The sequence below is a fragment of the Benincasa hispida genome, chromosome 10 (assembly GCF_009727055.1).
Source record: "Benincasa hispida cultivar B227 chromosome 10, ASM972705v1, whole genome shotgun sequence".
Lineage (NCBI taxonomy): Eukaryota > Viridiplantae > Streptophyta > Magnoliopsida > Cucurbitales > Cucurbitaceae > Benincasa > Benincasa hispida.
This window is the reverse complement of record NC_052358.1, coordinates 7797348-7822332: the sequence shown is the minus strand read 5'-3', so window position 1 is coordinate 7822332 and position 24985 is coordinate 7797348. Positions and strand designations below refer to the sequence as shown.

Genomic DNA, 24985 nt, shown 5'->3' with positions numbered 1-24985 from the left:
ATGAATGATCAGGATTAGATCATTTGTAGCACTTTACAACACTTGTAACACCTACGAAGTGGTCATATCCGTAGTGTCACTAGGATAAGGTACCAAACCTTATCCATCTACTACAGACTGTTTAGGTTATTATTTAAACAAGAACCACTTGTATGTCTCTACATACTTGTTTAAATTACATGAAATAACCTCGAAACTTAGTTTATTGAATTGAATATATGCTTGTAAAATAACACTTGTTTTATTAACAACAATAGTTTACACAAAGTTTACAAACTACGAGATTACAAGGAGATTTAGAACAACATTCCCAACACCAAGAACAGTAGCCAGGGTAATTGAAGGGTTGATTGGCTTAATCGAATAGGAATCCAGTCGCGTAGGTCGAAGGAAGTCAGTGGCATGGTCGGCTTGATTGGCTTCATTTATGACTGTGCCTGATGAACAAACCGGCGGCTGACGCGAGCATGGATGACCGACGATGGCTAGATCAAAACAAGTGGCTGCGTGGTGATCTGACTTCGCCAGATTTAACTGTGTCAGGTGGTTTTTTGTCGGCCGGCTGAAGCCAATCTTAGCGTGCGTCTGGTGGATCTCCGCTGGGCTGTCCCTGTTGCACCCGTGAATGAAGTCTGCTAAAGAAGATGGGGTAACACGGTCTGGAGATAACCTTCCATAGCCACCTGTATTGTGGCAGTAATGCCAGCACCGGTGGATCCACTTACTTCTGCAGAGGCTTCTAAAGAAGATTGTGGTTGATTATCGTCAATGACAGTTAGGGTTTCATCGCCATGCTCTAATACCATAATGAAAAAGGAAGAAAATAGAAACACAAAGTTTTACGTGGCAAACCCTAGAACAGGGAGAAAAAACCACGATAGTTGACTGATATTTTATTATTTCTGATACACTGAATACAATAAGTCTGCTAAAATAAATAGACTGATATTTTACCCAAAACAAAAAAAAAAAACCCAAGGGCAAATATTTATTTTCAACAAAAAAAAAAAAGAAGGAAAAATCTAAAACCAATTAATAATAGGGACTATGGTAGGTATCTTGGATTGAACTCATGTTCTCTTAGCCATATGAAAATATCAACTTAAACGTAGCTTCCTAGATGAGGTAAAACTATCATTTTAAAGAAAGCAAAACTGATTAGTTCTCTTTTATCGAAAAACTGATTGGCTCTCTTTTATCTAATCGATCAGTTCTCTTTTATCTAGTCACTTCAAATTGAGTAGCAAATAGAGTCCTACAGATAAATAGAAGCAAGATATGAGCAAGATCCTTTATGCTTTAGGAGTTGAGAGCTTGATGTATGCCATGGTATGTACTAGACCTGATATTGCTCATGTTGTTGGTGTTGTTAGTTATTTTATGTCTAGGAAAACGACATTGGCAGACAATCATGAGATATTTACGAGACATTTCTATTTTGAAGCTCACAGTTGGAACTGGAAAGCCAATGCTTGTTGGTTATATTGATTCAGATATGATATGAGATCTAGAGAACATAAAGCCTATTTTCGGTTACTTGATGACATTTGCAGGTGGTGCAATGTCTTGATAGTTAAGGTTGTAGAAATGTCGTGCACTTTTTACAACTGTAGTAGATTATTGCAATAGTAGAGGCTTGTAAAGAGATATTGTGAATGAAGTGATTTATATAGGAGCTTGGCTTCAAGAAACAACAACATGTGATATACTACGATAATCAGAGTGCTATTCATCTTGGTAAGAATGCTACATTTCATTCTAGAACGAAGCATATAGATGTGAAGTGTCACTAGATTAGAGATGCTTTAAATGATGAACTGTTTAAGCTTGAGAAGATACAGAATAACCATAATAGATCTGATATGTTGACGAAGAATATACCAAGAGAGATGCTTAATTTTTTTCGTTCCGTTGCGGGAATGACAAGTTCCTCAACAAAGTGAAATAGGAGGAGATTTCTTGGGTTATTTCACAAATTGTGAAGGCCCAACATTTATGGCCCAAACATGGTTCAACTAGGTTTTATTTGTAGAATTATTGTAGCCACCAAATGTGAAAAATAGCACTTGCACACCGAGAGACTAAAAACAATAGAGAAGAAAATTCAAGAAAACTTCATTCCACCAAGCAATGTTTTTCAACCGTTGGAAATCGATCTGTGGTTTGATAAATTTGAAAATTTGACAACATGTTCTTGACACGAGGATCTTCAATCTGAACGGTGGAGATTTTGTTTGGAGGCTTGAACCTACCTATAGTTAAATATAGTGGGTAATTGGGTGCCACTTCAAGTGAGACGTTTCTAATTCTATTCTTTTCTGTTTGTTGTCGAGATGTTAATCTTGAGATATATATTGTGTATGCCTCTAGTTGTGATTAGGGAGAACTTGTTTGTACCCATTGTTGATTATAGTGGATGTTGAGATATATATTATTGTTGTTGTTTCAAGTTGATTACTATCCTATTAAATTCACACAAGAGAGGATAATTGATCTAAAAGATATAGTGTTTATCCCGATAATATTAAGCCTAAAAAAAATCCTTATGGACGACTCTTTTATTGCATGCACTGTAGATTTTGGTTTGGCAAAATTTTTGAATAAAAATCAAACTCTAACCATGATAGCAATTACAGGAACCAAAGGATATATAGCTCCAGAGTGGTTTAGAAGCCTCCACATCACAATAAAGGTTGATGTTTATAGTTTTGGGATATTGTTGTTGGAGATTATATGTTGTATAAGGAGTTTGAGGAGAAAGCAAAGAATGAAGAACGAATAGTGTTGGTAGATTGGGATTATGACTGCTTCAAAGAGAGGAAAATGGAGATGTTGGTGGAGAATGATGAGGAAGCAAAGAAAGACCTGACAAATGCTCTAGAAGGTGCTTTTGAAGTCTCCTTCCCCCCTAACCCACCTTCCTCCAGAATTGAAAGGCAAATGTTTTCTAAAGTATGACATGTAAAATATTTGTTTTCTTGTTCAATTCTTGATCAACTCTTAAAAAAACCAAAAAAAAAAAAAAAAAAAAATCAAAAAAAATTTGACATTTTAATTTGAGCTTTCCAAATTACGACAAAAAAAAAAAAATGGAACATTACTACTTTTATTTGATGACCCATATCAAAAGATCGGAAGCAGGAGACCATACAGAGACATGTGTACAAACTAGGATGTAGATTTAAAAAAATGTTAAACTAGATCTAAAATGTCCACTATGAAGAATGGTATAGGAGTTGCAAACCTCGTCATTCACATCGCAAAATTTGAATCTCTTAGTAAAAATACTATCTCCATTGTTAATGTCGATTGGTGTGAGCCAATGAACTCCCTATTAAAATATATAGTAACACTAACTAATCTAGAAGATTCTTGAAGTATCTACCATATGACATAAATATGTCAATTAGTTTTTTTTTTTTTTCTAGAACTATGTTGTAGTTTTAATAAATATCTCAAAAGAAAAAGCTTAGAAATATTTTAGAACAACCTTAGATTTGAGATTCTAGAGAATTTCTTTAGATAAGAATAAACTAAAAAATATCTAGATATTTAGAATCTAAGAATAATCTAGAGAGATCCTTTTGCTTGGGCTCTAAGGATCTCATGCCTATAAGTAGGAGGTGTAGCTCCATTTGTAAGCCAAGCAAGCAAAGAAAGGAAGAAAGAGAAACAAGAGAGTTAGAGAAACCTAGAGTAAAAAGTGATTAAGTGTGTCTTGAGAGAGTGAAAAAGTATTCTCTCAAAAGTGTCCAACCTTGTACATTCATTAAAAGTTTCTTTCTTCCAAGATTGTCTTTCTTCCTTTTGTGCCAATTTCTTCAACAAGTGGTATTAGAGCCAAGCTAGCATAGCTTGATGTGGTGGAGCTTCTGAAGATCAAGTACAGTCTTGCGACTGTAAAGCTTGTTGTCTGTGACACAGTTACTTGTGGAATGCATTCATCACTACAAGACGATGGGAGACCTTCAAGTTGTTGGAGGAATCAAGAAGCTCAACACCCAAAACTACAAAACATGATCCACATGCATGAAATTGTATCTCCAAGGCCAAGACTTGTGGGATGTTGTAGGAGGCATTGAAGTCAATCGACCTGAGGATCCTGCTGCTTTGAAGAAATGGAATATCAAGGCAAGTAAGGCCATGTTTGCAATTAAAACTACAATTGATGAAGAAATATTGGTGCACATCAATACAACAAAGATGCCTAAGAAAGCATGGGACACGTTCGCCTCACTTTTCTCAAAGAAAAATGATGCAATATTGCAATTTCTAGAGAATAAGCTCTTGTCAATTGCTTAAAGGGAGATGACTATCAACCAATACTTCATCAAGGTAAAAACTCTATGCTGTGAAATCTCTGAATTAGATTATACTTCTACTATTTCATAATGAAAAATGAGGAGAACTATTATCCATGATCTTAAACCCGAATATATGTAAACTTCTAAGCTTGTTTTCTTAGCTAATTATGTTTAAGTCCTTGTAATCATGTAATTAAGCTCTTGTAAGTAAGTATTTATTATGATTGTATTGGTTGAAATGTATGAAATATTTATTGTGTTTGTTTGTAAAAGCTTTAACAAGGAAAAAATATTCTAAATGTAGGAGGAAATGCTCTCAAGGGCTTAGAGGGCAAGAAAATATTCTATGGTTTGAATGTTAAGCTGTCAAGGGAATAGAGGAGAATTAACACAGAGAATAACAGAGAAATTTATGCGATGATATTATGTCAAGCTATGCAACCAAATTCGCATGAGGCTGGTGATGGTAAATGAAGGCATTGTGTTAGGAGAGTCGTGAAGTAAGTATCAGTTGAAAGGCTTAGAAGTTGGCCAGTGAGGCGGTTGTGGATCAATGCGACGAAGATGTTGTTCAGAGGATGCAGTGAGAATGGAAGTATGCGATGACCAGGAGAGGGTTTTGATGGTCCTAACTTCATACAATGGAGTTATGCTAAAGAGTACAATTTAATCAACCAGTGAGTGGGCTAGATGGAAGTCTTAAGAACGTTCATTAAGGATTAGGATACCAGATGGTATTTAATTAGGTTAGCTGATTCATGAAGCCCACATATAAAGAGAAGTTGAAAAGAAGGGAAATGTTTTGTCAATATTTTTCTATGCCTAAGAGAAAGTGTTGCTGCCATCTGAAGCTTAGAAGGAGTCGAAGAACTCTCGGGCAGGTTTGAGAGAGTTAAGGATTTCCAACCGATCCAAAGGAATTTGGTGCTCAAATTCTAAGGTAAAAGAGTTAAGATGTTTATGAGAGAACTCATTAAAGAAAACCTAATTAGTTAATGGCTGGAATTAGAACTATGGAATCTAGAAGATTGAAATCTAAAATGATATTGTGGATGAATAAGTAGGCAACTGCATACGGAGAATAAGTAGCAACTAACCAGTTGATGATATGCGTTGATGCATGTACAAAATATTCACAACTGAGACACTTTGAGTGTGATGCATAGTGGATGCTCATCACATAAGCTAAAAGGGGTGTTACAGTGCCTACCCAAGCACCGTGAGAGAGAGTTTCCATTTTCCAGCCAAGTTATAAGATAAAATGACTAAGTGTAGTCGATGTGTTGAGATGAGCGATGCGAGGAACTTAGTCATGATGTGATGAAACCAATAGTATGCGATGATGCAAAATTTATACATTAGGCTCAAAAGGGAGCTAATTATACTGATCAATGGAACTTTTTTTATTTCAGGGCAGACACAAATAGGAGAGGTTTACAGACCTTTGGATAAATAGCTTAAGACAGTGAATGACAAGTTTTGATAAATGTTTTCTAATGATTGGTTTTTCATGTGGTTTTTAGCGCAAAATCGATTCAACATGCAGTTTTAAAACTATGATTTCTATGATGCATGCTTTACTCATCTGTTGGACGCACGACCCATTTTTTCAAATAAATGAAATTTCATATGTGAGTTTAGCATGTCATTTCAATAAGTTTATGTATATGATTTATACTTAATATTTACAAGGCACTATGTGGTGGCATGAAATTTATGAAGTATGGTTTGAAGGAACTTTTAAATAAGAGTATCTATGAGCGGGTATGGATATTTCTGCTTTCATTGTGATCGAATTACCTCACACATATTCTAACAAATAGATATACATTGTAACACTAATTATAGGCATGCTTTAACAATTAAAATACAAAAAAACTGAGTAAACGTACCAGTTGAGGACAATCTTCACTCGAACTCAGTCCATCGGAAGCGACTCCCCTACGCTTCTTATCGCCCAACAATTAGTCGTCTAATAGCAGCACGATCGTCTACACGAATGGTAGTGCACGAACAAACAGCAACCGAGGATGACACCATCACTTGAAGTCCTTGGTATTCTCGGAGTGAGAATCCAAAAAGTGGACTTTGATGGAATTGGTAGACGGAGGAGGAAAAGAAGATCGTGTAGAACGAACAAACAAGTGGGAGATAGTAGATGACTATCGTATAGTCGGGGTGTTTGTCGTTTAGAGAAAGATATACAAATGTATAGGTCTTACTATAGCAAATGTTAAGCTAACGTTTAGGTCTGCTCAGCGCGGTAAGTGATCTTTTAGAAAAGGTAAGCGATCATTTAGAAATTGCATACGATCGTTTAGTGCGCGTGTGTGCCATCTTTTAGGATGATGGGCGTTATTGTATAGGCTCTTAACGTTAAGTGATCATGAAGTTTTCACACCGTGAGTGAATTTTCGAACCCTTTACAAAATGAAAAAAAATTTCATTTTATTCTTCAGTTACAATAACCGAAATTGATCTTCCCACTTTCGCACGATTCAGGAGAAATTCTCAGTCAATTATCACATAACCGTCTAATTAATTAATTAATATAATCATATTCTATTCTTAACGTATAGTTTGATATCATATATCTACTATAGTAATTTCTCCTCTACTTGATATAAATCATATTTATATCTAATTTCCTCCAAAATAATGTATCTCATACATTTAGTCAATTTTATCATATATAATTAACCAGTTCAATTATATCATATATAATCAAACTCCCTCTTGTCAATTTGAACATTTCAATCTGACCCAAAAACTGATTCTAGACTTTATCCAAGCTACCAAGGGGACCTTATGGACCCGTGGCTCGAAGCTCCAACTGTATGTGAATAGCTAACTAATCTTTTTAACCACGAGATTCACCATTCGTTAACTGCCAAGCATTCCATTAAAGAGCAACAACTGAACTCTTCTTACCACAGATATATTTTCGTGTCCATCGAATATAACCAATCATGAGTACGATGACCCTTAACAGATGCTCGTAAGTACAGCTGGGCCAATTTACCATTTTCTCCTGTAGTTACATCTCACTCCTTAAGTACCACTGATTCCTCTAATGAAGAACATAGTCCAACTATGTGTGAACACCTCTCGGGCCAAGAGAAGATGTGTGGCAACATCGTTCAAGCCCTGGAATCAGCTCTTAAGGGAGCTATCTATCTACTTGCCCCAACTTTGAAGAAGGAGTGAATTCCATCTTGTGTAGCTGAGTTCCCAGCTCCCAAATCAGACGAATCCCCAAAGTGATAGGTTTGAGTCGTCGACCTGGCCACTCACATCCATACAAATCAAAGGACCGCCCTCAATGGTAGAAGTTCCCAACTCACTCAGGATTGAGGTCATGTTACCTATGATCATCCTAGTGAAATGAAGTCGCTGTCATGAATCGTGTTATATAACGAGACATTAACACTTTGTGGTCAGGTCTTATACAAACTCTTTGTATAGGACGCCTCCGCTCGCATGTCCCCTACATAAATGATCAGGATTAGACCATCTGTGACAATTCACAACGCTTGTGACCATTCCATAAAAGGGGCCGCATCCGTAGCGTTACCAGGATAAGGTTCCCCTCCTATATCCATATACTATAGACCATTTTGGTTATCACTTAAGACAGTATCTACTTGTATGTCACCGCATACATGCTTAAGTTACATATAAGATAACTAGGGATTTTAGGTTTATTGGTTTATGGTAAAGCAAATAAAGCAAACAACTGAGCAAAATTAAGAAGTGAAGTAAAATATCATATATTATACATTACAAGCATTCGTACAAACTGTTTACAAACTACAGGACACGAGACTTTAGGGCATCAACCCCAACATGGTTAACTCACATAAGTATTCTATTATTATATTTGTAATATGTCTTAAATGTTTAAATGGCTTGTATAAACCCTACTCAAATGTTGATATCGAAGGCATGGTAAGGTACCCAAATTTCAGGTACTCTAGGGATATTTGACATCGAAGGTATGGTAAGGTGATCAGGACCCAATCCAGCTCTACGTGCATGTATGACTCATATTATCGACATCGATGAGATCGAGCAAAAGGGCTCTATCTCAACTAAGGCTATTAGGGATTGAGCAAAATGGCTCTCCCATATGTTCAGACAGGAGTAGAGGTGTTTTATAAAAATAATATTGAGTTTCAATTCAGGGTTTAACGTATGATATGCTTTCGTGTTTCCAGTTTTAATTCTAAATCCTGGACGTGATCATATAAATGTTTTATGAGAAGTCATGTCTATGTTATTTATGTTAAAACATGTTTTTTTTAAATAGTCACTCACTGGGAATTTTAAGCTCATTATTTTATATGTTTGTTTTCTCTCCCTAGGTAGAGGTGAAGGTCCCGAAATCAAGTAGATCTACCAGTCAGTCACTGATCAGGATTCTTCAGTAGTTTGAAGTTTAGATGGTCCACCATGTCTATTAACTTTGTTTCTATCTTGTACATGTCATGAAAGTCAGGGTAGGACTTGTATACACTGATGATGTATTTGGACATGGATTTATGTAATCGTTATATAGTGTAGTAATATTTTGATTAGTAGTAGTTGTATGAGATGGGCTGTTGATGAGATTTGTTTTAAGTTGTGGAGGGTATAAATTGATAACTAGGTTTAACAAATGCTAAGGAGATAGGTTCATAGGAATAGGTAGGACAGTAGTTGTCACAATATAAAGTTTAAAGAATTCAAAGAACAAGTTGAAGGTGAATTAGGAAAAGAATTCAATGCCTATGTATAGATAACGAGGGAGAATATATGTCTAATGAATTATCTCAATACTTGCAAAAGTATAAGATACGTCATTAAGTGACATGGAGTGGTTGAAAGAAAAAATAGACATCTTATACAATTATGTCACAGCATGTTACATACAAATAATATGTCAGGAAGATTTTGTGTTGAATGCATGAGAATAACATCCCATGTGGTTAACAAACTTCCTTAACAAAGGCTTGGGTTCAAGTCGCCCTAAGAAAGATTGTTGAATATCAAGCCAATAGTTAGACATTTTTTAGTCTTTGGTTGTGTGTGTTATGTATTTGTACCAAATCATCTAAGAAAGAAATTTGACAAGAAAGCAATCAGATACATTTTTGTTGGATATGAAAAAAAGGGGGGGGGGGGTGGAGATGCTTTGATCCTATCAGTGGATGATGCTATACATCAAAGAATGTGATATTTGATAAAGCATCATCATGGTGAGCACCCGAATTAGCAAATGCATCCAAGGATGATAAGTCTTTCAAAGAAGGACCAAAAGAAGAAATAAGTTAGGTACAATAAGCTCCAATAGAAAGAGAAGAAGAAAATGACAAAGATGAAGAAGAGTAATTAAGAACACAAAGTTCTTGGCAAAGTGGAATGCATAATCAAGAGCCATAATTACAAAGATCAACAAGATTAAGAAAACCTAATTTTAGGTATGTGAATGCAACATTAGCAACATTTGAAGAGCCAACAACATATGAAGAAGCATCAAAGAATATCCAATGGAGAAAAGCCATAGAAGAAGAAGTTGACGCATAAAAAAAAATCGAACGTGGGACTTGGTATCGAAGCCTAAAGATGCTAAACCTATATCTTGTAAATGGGTTTATAAAACTAAAATTCGTACAGATGGGACAGTAGAAAGATACAAAGCTTGACTAGTGGCTCGAGGATTTTCTCAACAGTATGGCTTAGACTATGATGAGACGTTCAATCCTGTAGTAAAATTCACCACAGTTCGAGTCTTATTAGCACTTGCTGCCAGTAAGGGATGGAAGCTGTGGTAGATGGATGTTAAAATACTTTCTTAAATGGAGAGCTAGATCAAGAAATATATATGGAGCAACCAAAAGTATTTAAGGATGAAGCTCATCATGACTATATTTGTAAGTTGAGAAAGGCTTTATATGATTTGAAGCAAGCACCAAGAGCTTGGTATGGGAAAATTGCAGAGTTTCTAGTTGACAGTGGCTTTGCAGTAGCTCTAGCAGATTCTAGCTTATTTGTCAAAGCTCAAGGCTCAAACGTCAGAACCATATTAGTCTATGTGGATGATCTAGTCATAACAGGAGGCCACATAGAAAAAGTTTGACAAATAAAGCAGAATCTATTAGTCCGATTTAAAATAAAGAGCTTCGAGGACTAAAGTATTTCCTTGGACTAGAGGTGGAACACTCAGAAAAAGGATTGTTCCTTGGACAATAAAAGTATGTAAAGGAACTTCAACAGAAGTATGACATGAGTGACTGCAAGCCAATATGACTGCAAGCCAATATCTACACAAATGGAGGTTAACAAAACGTTTTTCATATATGAAGATGAAGATCTTGCAGACTTAACGATGTATCATTAATTGGTAGGTAGTTTAATCTACCTTACCTTAACTAGACTTTATATCTCATATTCCGTCGGAGTTGTAAGTCATTACATGTAGAATCCGAAGAAGCCTCATCTTGAAGCAAATAGAAGAATTTGAAGATAAGTAAGAGGAACACGTGAATATGGCCTTTTTTTATAAGAAAGAGGAGGATTGGAAGTTAGAATACTTCTATGATGCTGATTATGTAGAAGATCACAATACATGACAATCAACTATTGGTTACTTGTTCAAACTTGGTTATGGAGCAATTTCTTGGTGAAGAAAGAGGTAAGCATCTACCACAGAAGCAGAGTATAGAGCAGCAGTTATGGCAGCACAAAAGAATATGTGGATAAAACAGCTAATGAAGAATTTGCACCAAGAAGCTGATAACTTGTAGAAATACAAGTTATTTATGATGCCTTATTTAGATATTGTGGCCAAAAGTGAGTAAATATGCGTCGATTGTATGAAAATTAGCTTAGAAATACAATAATTATGAATTATCGCAACTACACCCACTAACATCATCAAGATGGAAGAAAAGAATATTTCTACTCTGTTTTGCAGGAAACCAAGTCACTGCTTGCAATCAAGGCTCAAGAAAAACTGATCAACGCATCTCTGTCACATTGCAATCGTCAATCAACAATGAAGAGATGATCAACGCAATGACGGTGCAATGCGACAGTCGATTCAGAGCTGAATTTCAACTGCATGCAGTAACCTGATCGAAAGATGTAGCTGAGCAACGCAAACACGAAGGATTGTGACACGTGTGCAACTAACCGTTGTACAGATTTGACGGTCTGATTGCATAACAGAAGGAATAATTATCCCACCATTTTCGGAATCTCCATAACAAAAAGTGGGGTCCACCAGCCAAGAGTTAAAGCTTTTCACGTTTAAATACCCCCATAGACTTTAGTGAAAGATATACTTGATACGGGGCGAATTGATGCTAGATTACTGACAGAGAGGCTGAGTTGAGTTCTGATCGGAAGAAATCCGAGAAGAGAAAAGATAAGACCGAGAAGTGAGTCTCAGAGTGATTCTACTAAATCCCCGCCGCGAAGCTCTATACTTAGATCCCTGCTACCAGTTGAGCAAGCTTGAGAGGGAAGCTCATCCTTCCGCACGATCCATCCACGTCGGCATGCAAATCTCCATCCAGATCGGCACTAAGACGTTGACACTCGTTGATGCTTATTTGTATTTGTTTCTAACTCTATTCATCACTATATTTCATCTTCTTAATCTCTTCATTTACAAATCATGTATCAGCCGCTGAATAGCAATATTGAATGTCTCGATCGTTTCCATTCCCACTTTTCTGTCTATTTTCATTCCTCCGTTAATTGTTTTCTTCATGAAGTCTTCTTAATCCCTTGGTAATTAATATGGATTAAACGAGTAACTTAATATGTGCTAAAGAGATAAATGCATTTAGCTAAGGCATGATAGACGACATCTTCACCTGTGAGAGTAAAGGTGAAGATGCCATCTGATCTATCGAGAGAAGGTTAGAAGAATGCGTTAACTAGAGTGAGTAGTACTTCCAGACATGGAAGCAACCTTGCGTTCATTACGTTCGTCCCTGTTTCACCACAAAAATGTAGGAACGCGGCCGATCACCGAGAGGTGTACGCTAAGGGAAAAGTGGAACCACAATTATATCATTAACGCAATTGAGGAACTTGCGCTGTTTATATTAGTTATCTTTTCTTTTTTGCTTCACATGCCACCACATCACACGATCTTTATATAATCTTCGTAGTCAGCCTCAACCTCTGTATCTTGTATCATGAAACCTGTATCTTGTATCATCATAGCTTAGGTTTATTTTATTGCACTTTATTTTATTATCGCAATTTTACTGCTTTACTTTACTTTATCGCATGTTTATATTCTTGTACACAACAACTTTCATAAATTGAAAAACCCCTGGTCACATGTATCACAAACATAACGCAATAGCCTTAAACAGCCCCTGTGTTCGACCTCGGATCACACCGAGAAACTTATGGTGGAATTATACTTGGTTCCAACGTGAGGAAACTTGTGACAACGCATAGTATATTACAAGGTTCTCATAATTAACACATATCTAGAAGTAGTATCGCATGGACTTGTATCTTGTATGCATCATTTTATATCTTAATTTCATGTCAACAAGTTTATGCCTCTTACATCATATATTGCTATGCGTATACCTAAGATAGAAACATTTAGCCATAGTATATCAATTTCGCGTTACAAGTTTATGGCGCCATTGCTGGGGATTGGTTAACGGTTAGTGTTAAATAGTATATCAATTTCGCGTTACAAGTCCATGCCTGGTGTAACTCAAGAAGGTCTTAAACTATATCTGTTCCTGTACACACTGCAGGATGAAGCAAAGAGGTAGGCTCAGTCGTTAGAGCCAGACGAGAGTAATGCATGGGAGCAGTTGGTTGATAGGTTCATGAACAGATTCTTTCCTCCATTCGTCAACGCAAAGAGGCGGAGGGATGTTTTGAATTTTGAAACAAAAGGGTTACGAAACCTTGAGCACCGTCTGGGTGCGATTCCGACAGTTAGTGAAGAGTTGTCCACAATATCGGGATTCCCAATAGTATTTTGATGGAAACCTTTTACAATGGCTTAGATCGATCAACGCAAGCAGTTGTTGATGCCTTTGTAGAAGGGGGATTAATGAACAGATCATATACGGAAGCAAAGAATATCTTGGATCGCATCTCGCGACATTCTGTTGAATGAATTGATACCGGGCTTGAGGTAAGAGGTCTGGAGCAAGAAAGAGTAGAAAGTGTTGATGTGACAACTGATACAATGAGCGCCCTGGTCGAGCACAATGACCTCACTCTTCCAGATGGTGGCTAACCAACAGAGAACTCTCTCGCAAGGATCAGCGCAAGTTAATGCAAGGACTCATGTGGCCGCAATGAATTGCGTCCAATGTGGAGAGGGACATCTAGTAGAAGTCTGCCCATGGAATCAACAACCCGTATAAGCTATCTACGATGAATCATTTGGCAACATCTACAACCCTGGTTGGTGGGATCACCCAACTTCAGGTTGGGACAGGAATCACAATCAGGAGAGCCATAGTTTCTATTAGTATAGTTATCAAGGGGATCGAGGCAACCCTCCGGTCTTCATTAATCCAGATTGTAGCCTAAGTAATGCTCAAGGTATACCACCCTGTGACCAACCATTCTTATATGATACCTCTTGCAGCACCTCGTCTCTGGAGACATCGTTAAAAGATTACATTGAAAAGAATGAGGCAATGAGACAATCGCAAGCTGACTTCCTTAAAGAATTAGAAGAGCAGATAGATCAGCTTGCGAGGGAATTAAAGAAGAAAGCGCCTGGTATGCCACACAGAAACTCAAGAGCTTCGGGGCCTAGAGGTAAAGAACAATGTCATGCAGTGACATTGAGGAGTGGCAAAAGAACAGCCCCTATGACATCAGTACTAGATGCGATAACAACACCAATAGATTTAATTGTTGATGATGACCAGTCAACTAATATTGAAAAAAATACCAGTTCAGAAGTAAGTTCATCTACTAAAGATGAAGCTACTCAAGACATGAATTCTAAATCAACGCAACCTCCAGCTAATGAAACACAACAAGCATCAGACCTCAACAAAAAGCCAAGTGAATAAGAAATACGGCGAGATCCTCCACCTTTCCCGTCCAGGCTGAAGAAGAAGGATGATAGCAAGAAATTTAAGAGGTTTCTGGATGTTCTCCAACAACTACACATTAACATTCCCTTGATAGAAGCACTAGAGCAAATGCCGAGTTATGTAAAATTTCTCAAGGATATTCTTGCAAATAAAAGAAAGATCAGGGAAAATGAAACAGTTGCGTTAACATATGAATGCAGCGCGTTGTTCTAAAACAATCTTCCTACTAAAATAAAGGACCCTGGGAGTTTTACATTGCCCTGCACGATAGAAGGGAAAATGGTCGGGAACGCGCTGTGCGATTTAGGGGCAAGCATAAATCTGATGCCCTCGTCGAATTTTAAGAAGCTGGATATCGAACGCAAGCCAACCACGATCACATTACAGTTGGTCGATAGATCATAAAGCTTCCTGAGGTTAGATAGAGGATGTTCTCATGCCAAGTGGAATAAGTTTATCTTCTCGGCGGACTTTTGTCATATTGGATTATGTAAGCAGATATGGAGAAGTCCCTATCATCTTGGGTCGTCCATTTCTCGCAATAGGGCGAGACTGATCGATATGCAAAAAGAAGAATTGACCATCGCGGGCCGACGATCAGGAAGTAAAATTTAACTTATTCAATGCGTTAAGAATACCCAGGTGATATGGAAAATTGCCAATATATTGAGGAACTGCGGGAAGAACATTGGCATGAACCCTTGAACCGCTCAAGTTTTCTGAATGGACATGACAACGCATTACGCCATCTTTGGAAGAACCACCTGTGCTAGAGTTAAAACCGTTGCCCGTGCACCTTAAATAATGCTTACTTAGGGAGTAACACACACGTTACCGGTTATCATTCTGCATCGCTGAGTAAGGAGAAAGAGATGCTCTCATTCAAATCCTAAGAAATAATGCAAAGGCCTTGGATGGACCTTGGTAGACATTTGAGGAATCAGTTTCTCGTATTGTATGCATAAGATTCGTCTGGAAGAAGGAATTTCTAGATCAGTAGAAAGGCAATGTCGCCTGAACCCTGTTATGAGAGAGGTTGTAAAGAAGGAAATAGTAAAGTGGTTGGACGCAAGTGTCATCTACCCGATATCTGATATAGTTGGGTGAGCTCAGTGCAGTGTGTTCTGAAGAAAAGAGGGATGACAGTCGTCACTAATGACAAAAATGAATTAATTCCACAAGAACAACTAACGGGGTGGAGAATTTGTTATGAATTATCAACAAGCTAATGCGCCACTAAAAAGGACCATTTCCCACTCCTGTTCATTGATTAGATGTTAGAGTCAGACAGACTTGCGAGGAATGAATTCTTCTGTTTTCTTGACAGGGTACAACCAGATAGCAATTGCGCTAGAGGACCAAGGTAAGACAACCTTCACGTGCCCATTTGGTACGTTTGCATTTCGACGCATGCCATTTGGACTCTGCAATGCGCCGGGCACTTTTCAACGATGCATGATGGCAATATTCTCAGATTACTTGGAGGAGTCAGTCGAGGTATTCATGGATGATTTCTCAGTCTTCGACAATAATTATGACTCCTGTTTATCTAACCTTGAAAAGGTCTTCAAGAGATGCATGGCAACAACTCTTGTTTTGAATTGGGAAAAATGCCACTTTATGGTTGAAGAAGGAATATTGTTGGTCACAAAATCTCTAAGGTAGGATTCGAAGTTGATCAGGCAAAGATCGACGCAATTTTCAAGTTACCCCACCCAGTGAACGTAAAAACACTTAGGAGCTTTCTGGAACACGCTGGGTTTTATAGAAGATTTATTCGCAACTTCTCCCAGATCACAAGACCCCTAAGTGCATTCCTAGAAGCTGACCGAGAATATAATTTTGATGATGCATGCACTAAAGTATTCAACACATTGAACGATGCGCTTATCTCTGCACCCATTTTGATTACGCCAGATTGGACGCAACCATTTGCGTTGATGTGCGATGCTAGCGGATATGTTGTGGGCGCAGTTCTGAGTAAGCGAAAAGATAAGGTATTGCATCCTATTTATTATGCAAGTAAAACATTGAATGATGCGTAGGAGAACTATACAACCATAGAGAAGGAAATGTTCGCAGTGGTGTTTGCACTGGAGAAATTTCGACAGTACTTAATCGGAATAACTGTTGTGGTATATACGGATCACTCTACGATCAAGTATTTGATGACAAATAAGGATGCAAAATCGAGGCTTATACGGTGGGTGTTGCTACTGCAAGAATTTGACCTAGAGATCAAAGACCGGAAGGATATCAAGGACCAAGTCGCTGATCATTTGTCAAGATTAGAGAATTGCGAGGTTCAAGGGAAAGAAAAAGATATTGAAGAAAGATTCCCTGATGAGCTGCTGATGGCAGTAGACATTAAAGTTCCCTAGTATGTGGACATTGTGAACTTCATTGTTTGTGGTCAAATACCGGATGACTATACTTACCAAAAGAAGAAGAAGCTAAGACATGATGCCAAATTTTATTTATGGGACGATCCATTCCTATATCGACTTAGACCTGATCATCTATTACGTCGATGCATTTTGGGGTCAGTGGACTGCAGCAAAGGTCCTACAGTGTGGCTACTTCTGGCCAACACTGTTTAAGGATGCCCATGCCCATATTGTGCAATGCGACAGATGTCAGAGAACGGGGAATATGTCTAAAATAAATGAAATGTCATTGACGTCAATCTTAGAGGTTGAATTATTTGATGTTTGAGGAATTGACTTCATGGGCTCGTTTCCACCATCAGAAGGTCATCACTATATTCTGGTCGCGGTTGATTACGTATCAAAATGGGTTGAGGTCATCGCATGTGCCAAGAATGATGTGGCCATAGTGGCAAAGTTTCTGAAGAAGAATTATTTTTGCTCGATATGGGACGCCACGGGCCTTAATCAGCGATGAGGGCTCTCACTTTATCAACCGCATAATTGCCAACTTATTGACTAAATTAAACGTCAGCCATCGAGTCGTAATACTTATACCCACAGACTAATGGGCAGACGAGATGTTCTAATCGAGAGATCAAAACTATCTTAGAGAAGGTAGTCAATATTCTAGGAAGATTGGTCACCCAAGCTTGATGAAGCACTGTGGGCATACAGACTGCCTATAAAACACCATTGGCATGTCCCCGTACGCCCTGGTCTTTGAAAAAGCTTTCATCTGCGCTTGAGTTAGAACATAAGCGATGTGGCATGCAAGAACTGAAGTTTGATTTAGCAAGTGCGGGGAAAGTTCGAAGCTGCAATTGAATTAGTTGGTTGAATGGCGAAATGGATGCCTATGAAAATGCCAAGATCTATAAGAGAAAATAAAAAAGTGCATACGATCGCATAAACGATCGAACATTCACCGAGGTCAACAGGTATTATTATTTAACACTCGTTTGCGATTGTTCCCAGGAAAGTTGAAGTCTCGCTGGTCTGGGCCATTCCGAATCAAGACAATCTTTCCTCACGGCGTAGTGGAACTAACAACTTTAGACGGGAACAACGTGTTTAAAGTCAATGGTCAACGAATTAAGCCTTACTACGGAGGCGACTTCGAACGACGCATGAACACCATTGACTTGGGAAAGCAGGATTAAACCGCTTGTAGGGGAAGCGATTTCGGTAATTCTAAGAACTTCTTTCAATCAGCATCCCTATCTATGTTTACTTGCTTTCTTTACAGATTTCTTTTACCGCTTTCTAAATTCCGCTATTTACTGCTTATTAGAATAGTCTTTAATGCTTTATGCATTTTCTTTCAATATACTTTCGTATGCATTTCCATTCCTTAGATTTTGTAGCGTTGTTCGTAAATTTTTGTGAATGAGTGGTGAATAATTAAACACAGCAAATTCTTTGTTGACTTGCATTTTTGGTGAATTGAAAAGAAAAAAAAATATATGAACTGGTATGTAACGCGATGATGGGTGCAGTGTGTGGTAACAAGAGATACTTTGCATCCATTACATCCAAATGCATTGCGTTGAGGGGTGTGTGCTCTTTGCCCGTCCTTAGCTAAATGCACTATGTTGAGGTAGTGATGCGTTGGTAGAAATATCGTGCGCTCGATCCTCCAGAAATGTGTTTAGTTAAGGGGTGTGTTGCGGGAGTACATACGTGTTGCCCGTCCTTAGCAAAAATGTATCTGCATTTATTGGAAGCATAGTGTGAATTTTTAATCGTGCACCCTTCTGAATCAAATTTGAAAGAAAACTTCAATTCATTTATTCTTTTATAAGTTAATCAAATTCTTTGATTCTTGTACAGGCAAAACAAATTTTGTATTGTGTTCATTTGTAATTATTTATACTTTGTTAATATTCAATACAAATGAGTACATATTCACTCCACTTTTTTCCTGTGCCTTTCTCTTTATCATCCTTTGTCAATATTTGCAATGTTTTTAATATTTTATTTTTATGTTCTTCATTGCGTTGCCATGATGTAATATATGTTTATACTTAGAAATATTTCCCACACTTTGTAATTCTGACTAATACTTAGTTAATTCTTAGTTTAGTAGTACTTTACCTTTTATCTTTCAAAGTTCTGCTAAAACCTTCTTTTTGAAATTTTTCTTCTAAGTGTTTGTCTAGTCTATCCAAACAACACAATGAGGACCTTGCCCATCTTTAAATTTGGGGGTGGGGAAGGTCTGAGTAGCTAAGATCAAGAGTATGCAGTATTTAAGAAAATGCGTTCATTTTCTGTGGAAAAAAAAGTTTTAATGTGCAATAAAATAAACCTAAGCTATGATGATACAAGATACAGAAGTTAATCATGCAGTGACTTTATATTGCGATAACCAATATGTAGTTCGCTTAGTTGAGAATCTAGTATCCCATACAAGGACCAAACATGCGGAGATACATTACCACTTCATTAGTGAAAAGGTACTTCAAGAGGAAATTGAGATAAAGCTAATAAAGACGGTAGATCAAATTGCAGATATATTCACAAAAAGCTACCAGCAAACAAACATGTAAAGTTTCAACAGCAACTCGGGATGATTGAACGACCCAAAATAGTTAGTGTTGAGGGGGAGTGTTAAAATATATAATAACAATAAATAGTCTAGAAGGTTCTTGAAGTATCTATCATATGACATAAATATGTAAATTAGTTGTTTTTTTAGAACTATGTTGTAGTATGAATAAATATCTCAAAAGAAAAAGTCTAGAAATGTTCTAGAACAACCTTAGGTTTTAGGAGATTTTCTTTAGATAAGAATAAACTAAGAAATATCTAGATATTTAGAATAAAAGAATAATCTAGAGAGATCCTTTGCTTGGACTCCAAGGATCTCATGCTTATAAATAGGAGGTGTAGCTCCATTTGTAAGCCAAGCAAGCAAAGAGAGGAAGAAAGAAAAGCAAGAGAGTTGGACAGAAACGTAGAGTGAAAAGTGAGTGAGTGTGTCTTGAGAGAGTGAAACTATTCTCTCAAAAGTGTCCAACCTTGTACATTCATAATAAAAGTTTCTTTCTTCCAAGATTATCTCTCTTTCTTTTTTGCCAATTTCTTCAATACTCCTCGATTCTTTTCACTTTTATTTAGTATGAAGGATCACTTCGGGATAGGTTTCAGATGTCGCTGCTGTGCATGGAATCGTCGTGCCATCGATACTAACTTGTCGTCGCTTGAAAATCGTGTGTGGTCGTGTTAGTCATGCCTGGTAGAGAGAAAAAATGTCTCGGGAATTAGATTATTATTATTATTATTTTTTTTTGGGGGGGGGGGGGGNTTAAAATGTCTTACTATACATCCAAAGACTCATCTATTTGTACCAATATAGTCCAAAAAAATGGACAAATTGCAATATATAGTTAAAATGGGGAGATTTTTGAATCGATAACCTAATCTTAGAAGTATTAATGTGGCATGACTCAACCTTAAAAACTAATGAAAATACTGATGGCCCAATCATAGAAGTATTAATGTGGTATGATGTTACAAAGCTTACTCGCATGAGGGATATCTCACTCATCACAAAATAGTCGGAGCCGGCCTAACCCGAAGTTTATTTGTATTGCGATATTATAGTGGAACTCAATCACAATTTTTTAAAGCTTGTTGCAATTTATAAAATATCCATACTTTACAGAGCCCTTTGTTATGATTTTGCAACGAGAAAAAAATTTGTGATTGTTGATTTAAATTATCCTCTGATTTAAGAAGAATGAACTGTAGTGGCCAATTCTCAACATTCTTGAAGATCAGCCTATCAATATTGTCACCACCATCATGTGGGTAACTTCCAGCCATCAAGCGACAGTCAACTTTGGCCAATACTCTTTTGTTGGATATTTTCCAAATTCCAAATCAACCTAGTATTGCTAGAATCAATGTTTCCGACGAAGATGTAAATGAAGAGAAGTGGGAATACTTTATTAATAAGCTAGAAAATGTCCGTTCTACCTTTCCTACATAACTTTAAGCGACAAAGGTAACAACGGTTTTGAACATATTGTCAAGTCATTTTCCAGATGAAGAGTATTTGGGAAAAGATATTGAACCATGGGCTGATGAGCATTTTATAAAGGGTGCATTTGAGAGGTTCAGTGGAAAATTGAAGGAACTAGAAGGTATAATTGATGAAAGAAATGCTGACAAAAATCTAAAGAACAAACATGTAGCTGGTGTTGCACCTTATCAACTTTTCAAGCCTGAATATCAGGGCCTGGGATGACAGGACAAGGAGTTCCTTACAGTATTTCTATTTAGAACCCATGCCATATTGTTTTGGTGTGGCTGCAATAACAATTTTACTTACGGTCTAAATAAAGAAGAGATCGTCCTAAGGAAAAAGTTGCAAGAATGTTGAATTAACGTGTCAAAACCACTTAAAAACATTATAGCAATATAGAAGATCTTAAACATCCTCATATCATGAACAGTTAATAGAAAATATAAATGATTAAAAAAAAATAATTAAAGAATACTATTAGAGAAAGTTAGTATATATAAATACATTTCTCATAGAGAATCTAAACATGTATGATTGCCAAATAGACATACTATTACAGTTTATCCATAGACTAATATATAACATCAACATTATAAAAAAGAAAAGTATTAGAGAATTGTACTAATGAAGGAAGATGGGTCAGGAGGAAAGGAGACTTCAATAGCACCCTCCAACATTTGTAAAACTTTCTTCATGGTAGGCCTTAGGGATGGATCCTCTTGAATGCACCAAATTGCTATCATCACAAACTTCTTTACCCTCTTCAAGTCCATCTTTGCTTCCTCATCATTTTCTACCAATATCTCCACTTTCCTTTCTTTGAAGCAGTCATAAGCCCAATCTGTTAGCACCATTTGTTCTTCATCCTCTACCTTCTCCTCGAAACTCTTTCTACAACATATAATCTCCAACAACAATATCCCAAAACTATAAACATCAACCTTCATTGTGATGGGGAGGCTTCTAAACCACTCTGGAGCTACATATCCTTTGGTTCCTCTAATTGCTGTCAAAGTCCGAGTTTGATCTTTTTTCAAAAGTTTTGCAAGACCAAAGTCTGCAATTCGTGCAGTAAAAGAGTCGTCCAGAAGGATATTATGAGGCTTAATATCACAATGAATGGTTTGAGTGGTGCACTCCTCATGTAGATAACATAGTCCTCTGGCTGTCCCTAAAACAAGTTGAATTCTAATACACCAAGTTGGTTTCAAAGTCCCAAAAAGAAAATCTGCAAGAGACCCATTATGCATGAATTCGTATACCAACATTCTATGTTCTTCTTCATTGCAAAACCCAAGAAATCGAACCAAGTTCTTGTGGTTTGTTCCAGCAATGGCACTCACTTCAGTTTTAAATTCCTGGTCTCCTTCTTGCACCACATTGTCAAACTTTTTAATAGCTACCAAGTTATTGTTATCCTCAGAGTCAATAATCCCTTTATAAACAGTAGCAAAAGAGCCACGTCCCAACTGGTGAATGAATCCATTTGTGGCCTTATTGAGCTCTTCATAGCTGAAGATCCTCAAATTCACACCTAAAATGGAAAGGTCTTCTTGAACAAGCTTTGATTTTCTAATTCTCCTAAGTTGATAGCCAATGTATAAAGTCAAAAGGAATAAGAGGAAGTTGAGAAATATAGAACTTCCTAATAGAACTGATCCAATGACGACTATTGTAGGTTTGTTCCTTTGTTTGTGAACAAGATTATTAAGTTGAAAAGTAAAGTTTTGTTTTCTAACTTTGAGGAGTGCTCTTCCACCAACACTTGGGTCCATTCGTCCATAAGTTAGAGGAAACATCTTCTTTGAACATTCACCATTCCTGAAAGTGGCAACCGCACAAAAACAATCGTTCAAACATTCGTTTCTGCACCATTCCTCGCTTACTGATTTGAAATAGCCGTAATCAGCCTGAGGCCAATTCGTATTTTCTAAGGTGACAAATTCGAAGTTATCAGTTTCAAGAGAGGATGGATCGCAACTCTGAGCAACAAAATTGGGTTTACAACTCTTAATCTCATCATTAGGATCAAGTAAGACATAACGAGGTGGGCAAGTGCAAAATGGCCTCTGGTCATCCCCAAGCCTACAATAGCTATTAAATCCACAAACTCCAATTCCCCAACCAGTATTCAACATGGTACAAATGTTTATAGAGTCTGACACTTGAGACCAAGCTTTAGGCATAGACGAATTATGTGTGGGCTTTGGGTAGACATACATTCTAAAAATTCCATCATGCTCAACAATTGCTCGAAGGTAAAAATTTTGCGGCGAAAGGGTATTTGTTACCACAGAAATGAGAATGGTATTATTCTTAGTAATGACATTAATGGAGCCAGTGAGGTTGAACACAAGCTGGGAGCCAGAGACTGTAGTGTTAGTTTCCCAGTATGCTTTGCCTACTCTATCGAAAGGGAATGCTCTGGGGCAAAGCACAAGATTTCCATCACTTTGCATCTGAAGTTGAAATCTTCCACTAGAGTAATTGGTTTCTGAATAACGAGCCACAAGAGTTTGGTCCATATTCAAAGTTTGTGATGGTAATATCGTATCAGTAGGAACATCAAAGCTTTGCCATAAAATTTCAGAATTAGCTGCAGCCAACACAAAGTTGCCACTATCAAGCATCGCAGCATAGGAAACATATTGATTAGTACTTCCAGAGGAACTTGGCGTCCATATTTGATTGCCGCTAGGATCGTTCAGCACAAGTTGCCCACCACTAGTAAATTGAATTGTGGATCCTTTAGGTGCCAATTTATCGCGATTTGCCGACCATACCACAGTTTTTTCTTCAATTTTATTGAACCAAATGGCCAACAAAAAGCCTTTACTTTCCAACTGAAGAAATCCAAAAGCGAACTCACCAAATTGGGAAGTCCAATAGAGGTCATGTTGTTCCGTTGCTGTGAGAGATGAACCCAGAGTTACATTTTTATGAGGCTCAGAAAACGAACAAGTTGGTAAACCAAGAAGAAAAAGATAAACAAGAAAGCAATGCTGAAAAGGTGGAAAGAGGATGTAAGATGACTTGTTTTCAAAAGCCATGAGATGAACAAGGTAGCCTTTCTGAAGAAGAATCGTGTGGTAAGAGTCCATATATATAAATATATAAATATATAAAATAACCTCTTTTTTTTTTTCCTTTTTTCTTTTTTTTTTCTTTTTTAGAAAATATATACAACCTTCTCTTTCATCTTTCCTGCTCTTTTCTACTTTGTCATATTAGAAGGAAAAAACTAGCACCTTATTGTGCCGTGACAATTTATTTTAAATGATTTAAATTTTTTATATGAGTAAAAAGGAAAAAAGTATGAAAATAGATACAAGCTACTAGGGTATTCAAATAAGCCTGACAACCCAAATAATTTGGACTATCCAATTCAAAATGTTAGGATTGGATTAGGTTCAATTTATACTATTTTTGTTGGGTTGGATTGGGTCGTGAGTTGGCTAAAAAAAATTTTGGTTGACCCAAATCAACCCGAATTTTATATATATTAATAATATATATACATCTATTCGATTAGTTTGTATTAATTAATTTGTGATTTTTTAATATTTTTATTTTAAAATTATTATGATATTTGCTTTTGTTTAAAGTTTGCCATAAATATCATAAATATTTAGTGTTTAGCATTTGATTATGAAATTCTAGTTATTAGTTATATAAATTTACATTTTTTCAATTTAAAAAAAACATTATAACCAATAATCCAATCCAACCCAACTCAAATTTTAAGGGTTGGGTTGGAGACTTTATTTGGATCATTGACGTTACCAATTCAACCAATCCAAAATTTGGAGTTGGTCCTAAAAATAACTTCAATCCAATCTAATTTAACCCATGTACACTCCTACAAACTATATCTAATCATATAAACAATAATTGAGAGACTTGAGATGAGAGGAGAAGTGCTGGTTACCACAGCTTTTCAGAGAAAAAAGAAGCCCAATCCAGAGACTTTGAAATTTCTTTATTTCTTTCCTTTTCTTTCTATTCTGAAGATAGAGACTATGAATGTCTAATCACATGTGGCCTTCAATTAAATGTTACGTTTGTGTTTCACATGAAAACAAAAATTGCTTTAACGGTAATGAATCTTCAAATATCTTTTTTTTAACAAGGAATATA

At 36.9% G+C, this 24985-nt stretch overlaps 2 protein-coding genes, 1 long non-coding RNA gene and 1 pseudogene across 3 annotated transcripts; 2 read left to right on the top strand and 2 right to left on the bottom strand.

Annotated features, from left to right (window-relative positions):
• Positions 1–205: 205 nt before the first annotated feature.
• On the bottom strand, positions 206–3296 carry LOC120089419. The gene is made up of 2 exons (XM_039046875.1): positions 3245–3296; positions 206–739 (listed from the first exon to the last, which is right to left on the bottom strand). The coding sequence occupies exons 1-2, from the start codon at positions 3250–3252 to the stop codon at positions 277–279; spliced, it is 471 nt and encodes a 156-aa protein (XP_038902803.1). The 5' UTR covers positions 3253–3296; the 3' UTR covers positions 206–276.
• A 380-nt stretch (positions 3297–3676) lies between these two features.
• LOC120088833 lies at positions 3677–5952 on the top strand. The gene is made up of 2 exons (XR_005485047.1): positions 3677–4335; positions 4609–5952. It is a non-coding gene; the product is annotated as an uncharacterized LOC120088833 (long non-coding RNA).
• Positions 5953–10167: 4215 nt separating this feature from the next.
• On the top strand, positions 10168–21423 carry LOC120088906 (annotated as a pseudogene).
• On the bottom strand, positions 21326–23964 carry LOC120088581 (G-type lectin S-receptor-like serine/threonine-protein kinase LECRK3). The gene has a single exon (XM_039045977.1). It carries the CDS (start codon positions 23947–23949, stop codon positions 21457–21459), a length of 2493 nt encoding a protein of 830 aa, XP_038901905.1. The 5' UTR covers positions 23950–23964; the 3' UTR covers positions 21326–21456.
• Positions 23965–24985: the final 1021 nt, after the last annotated feature.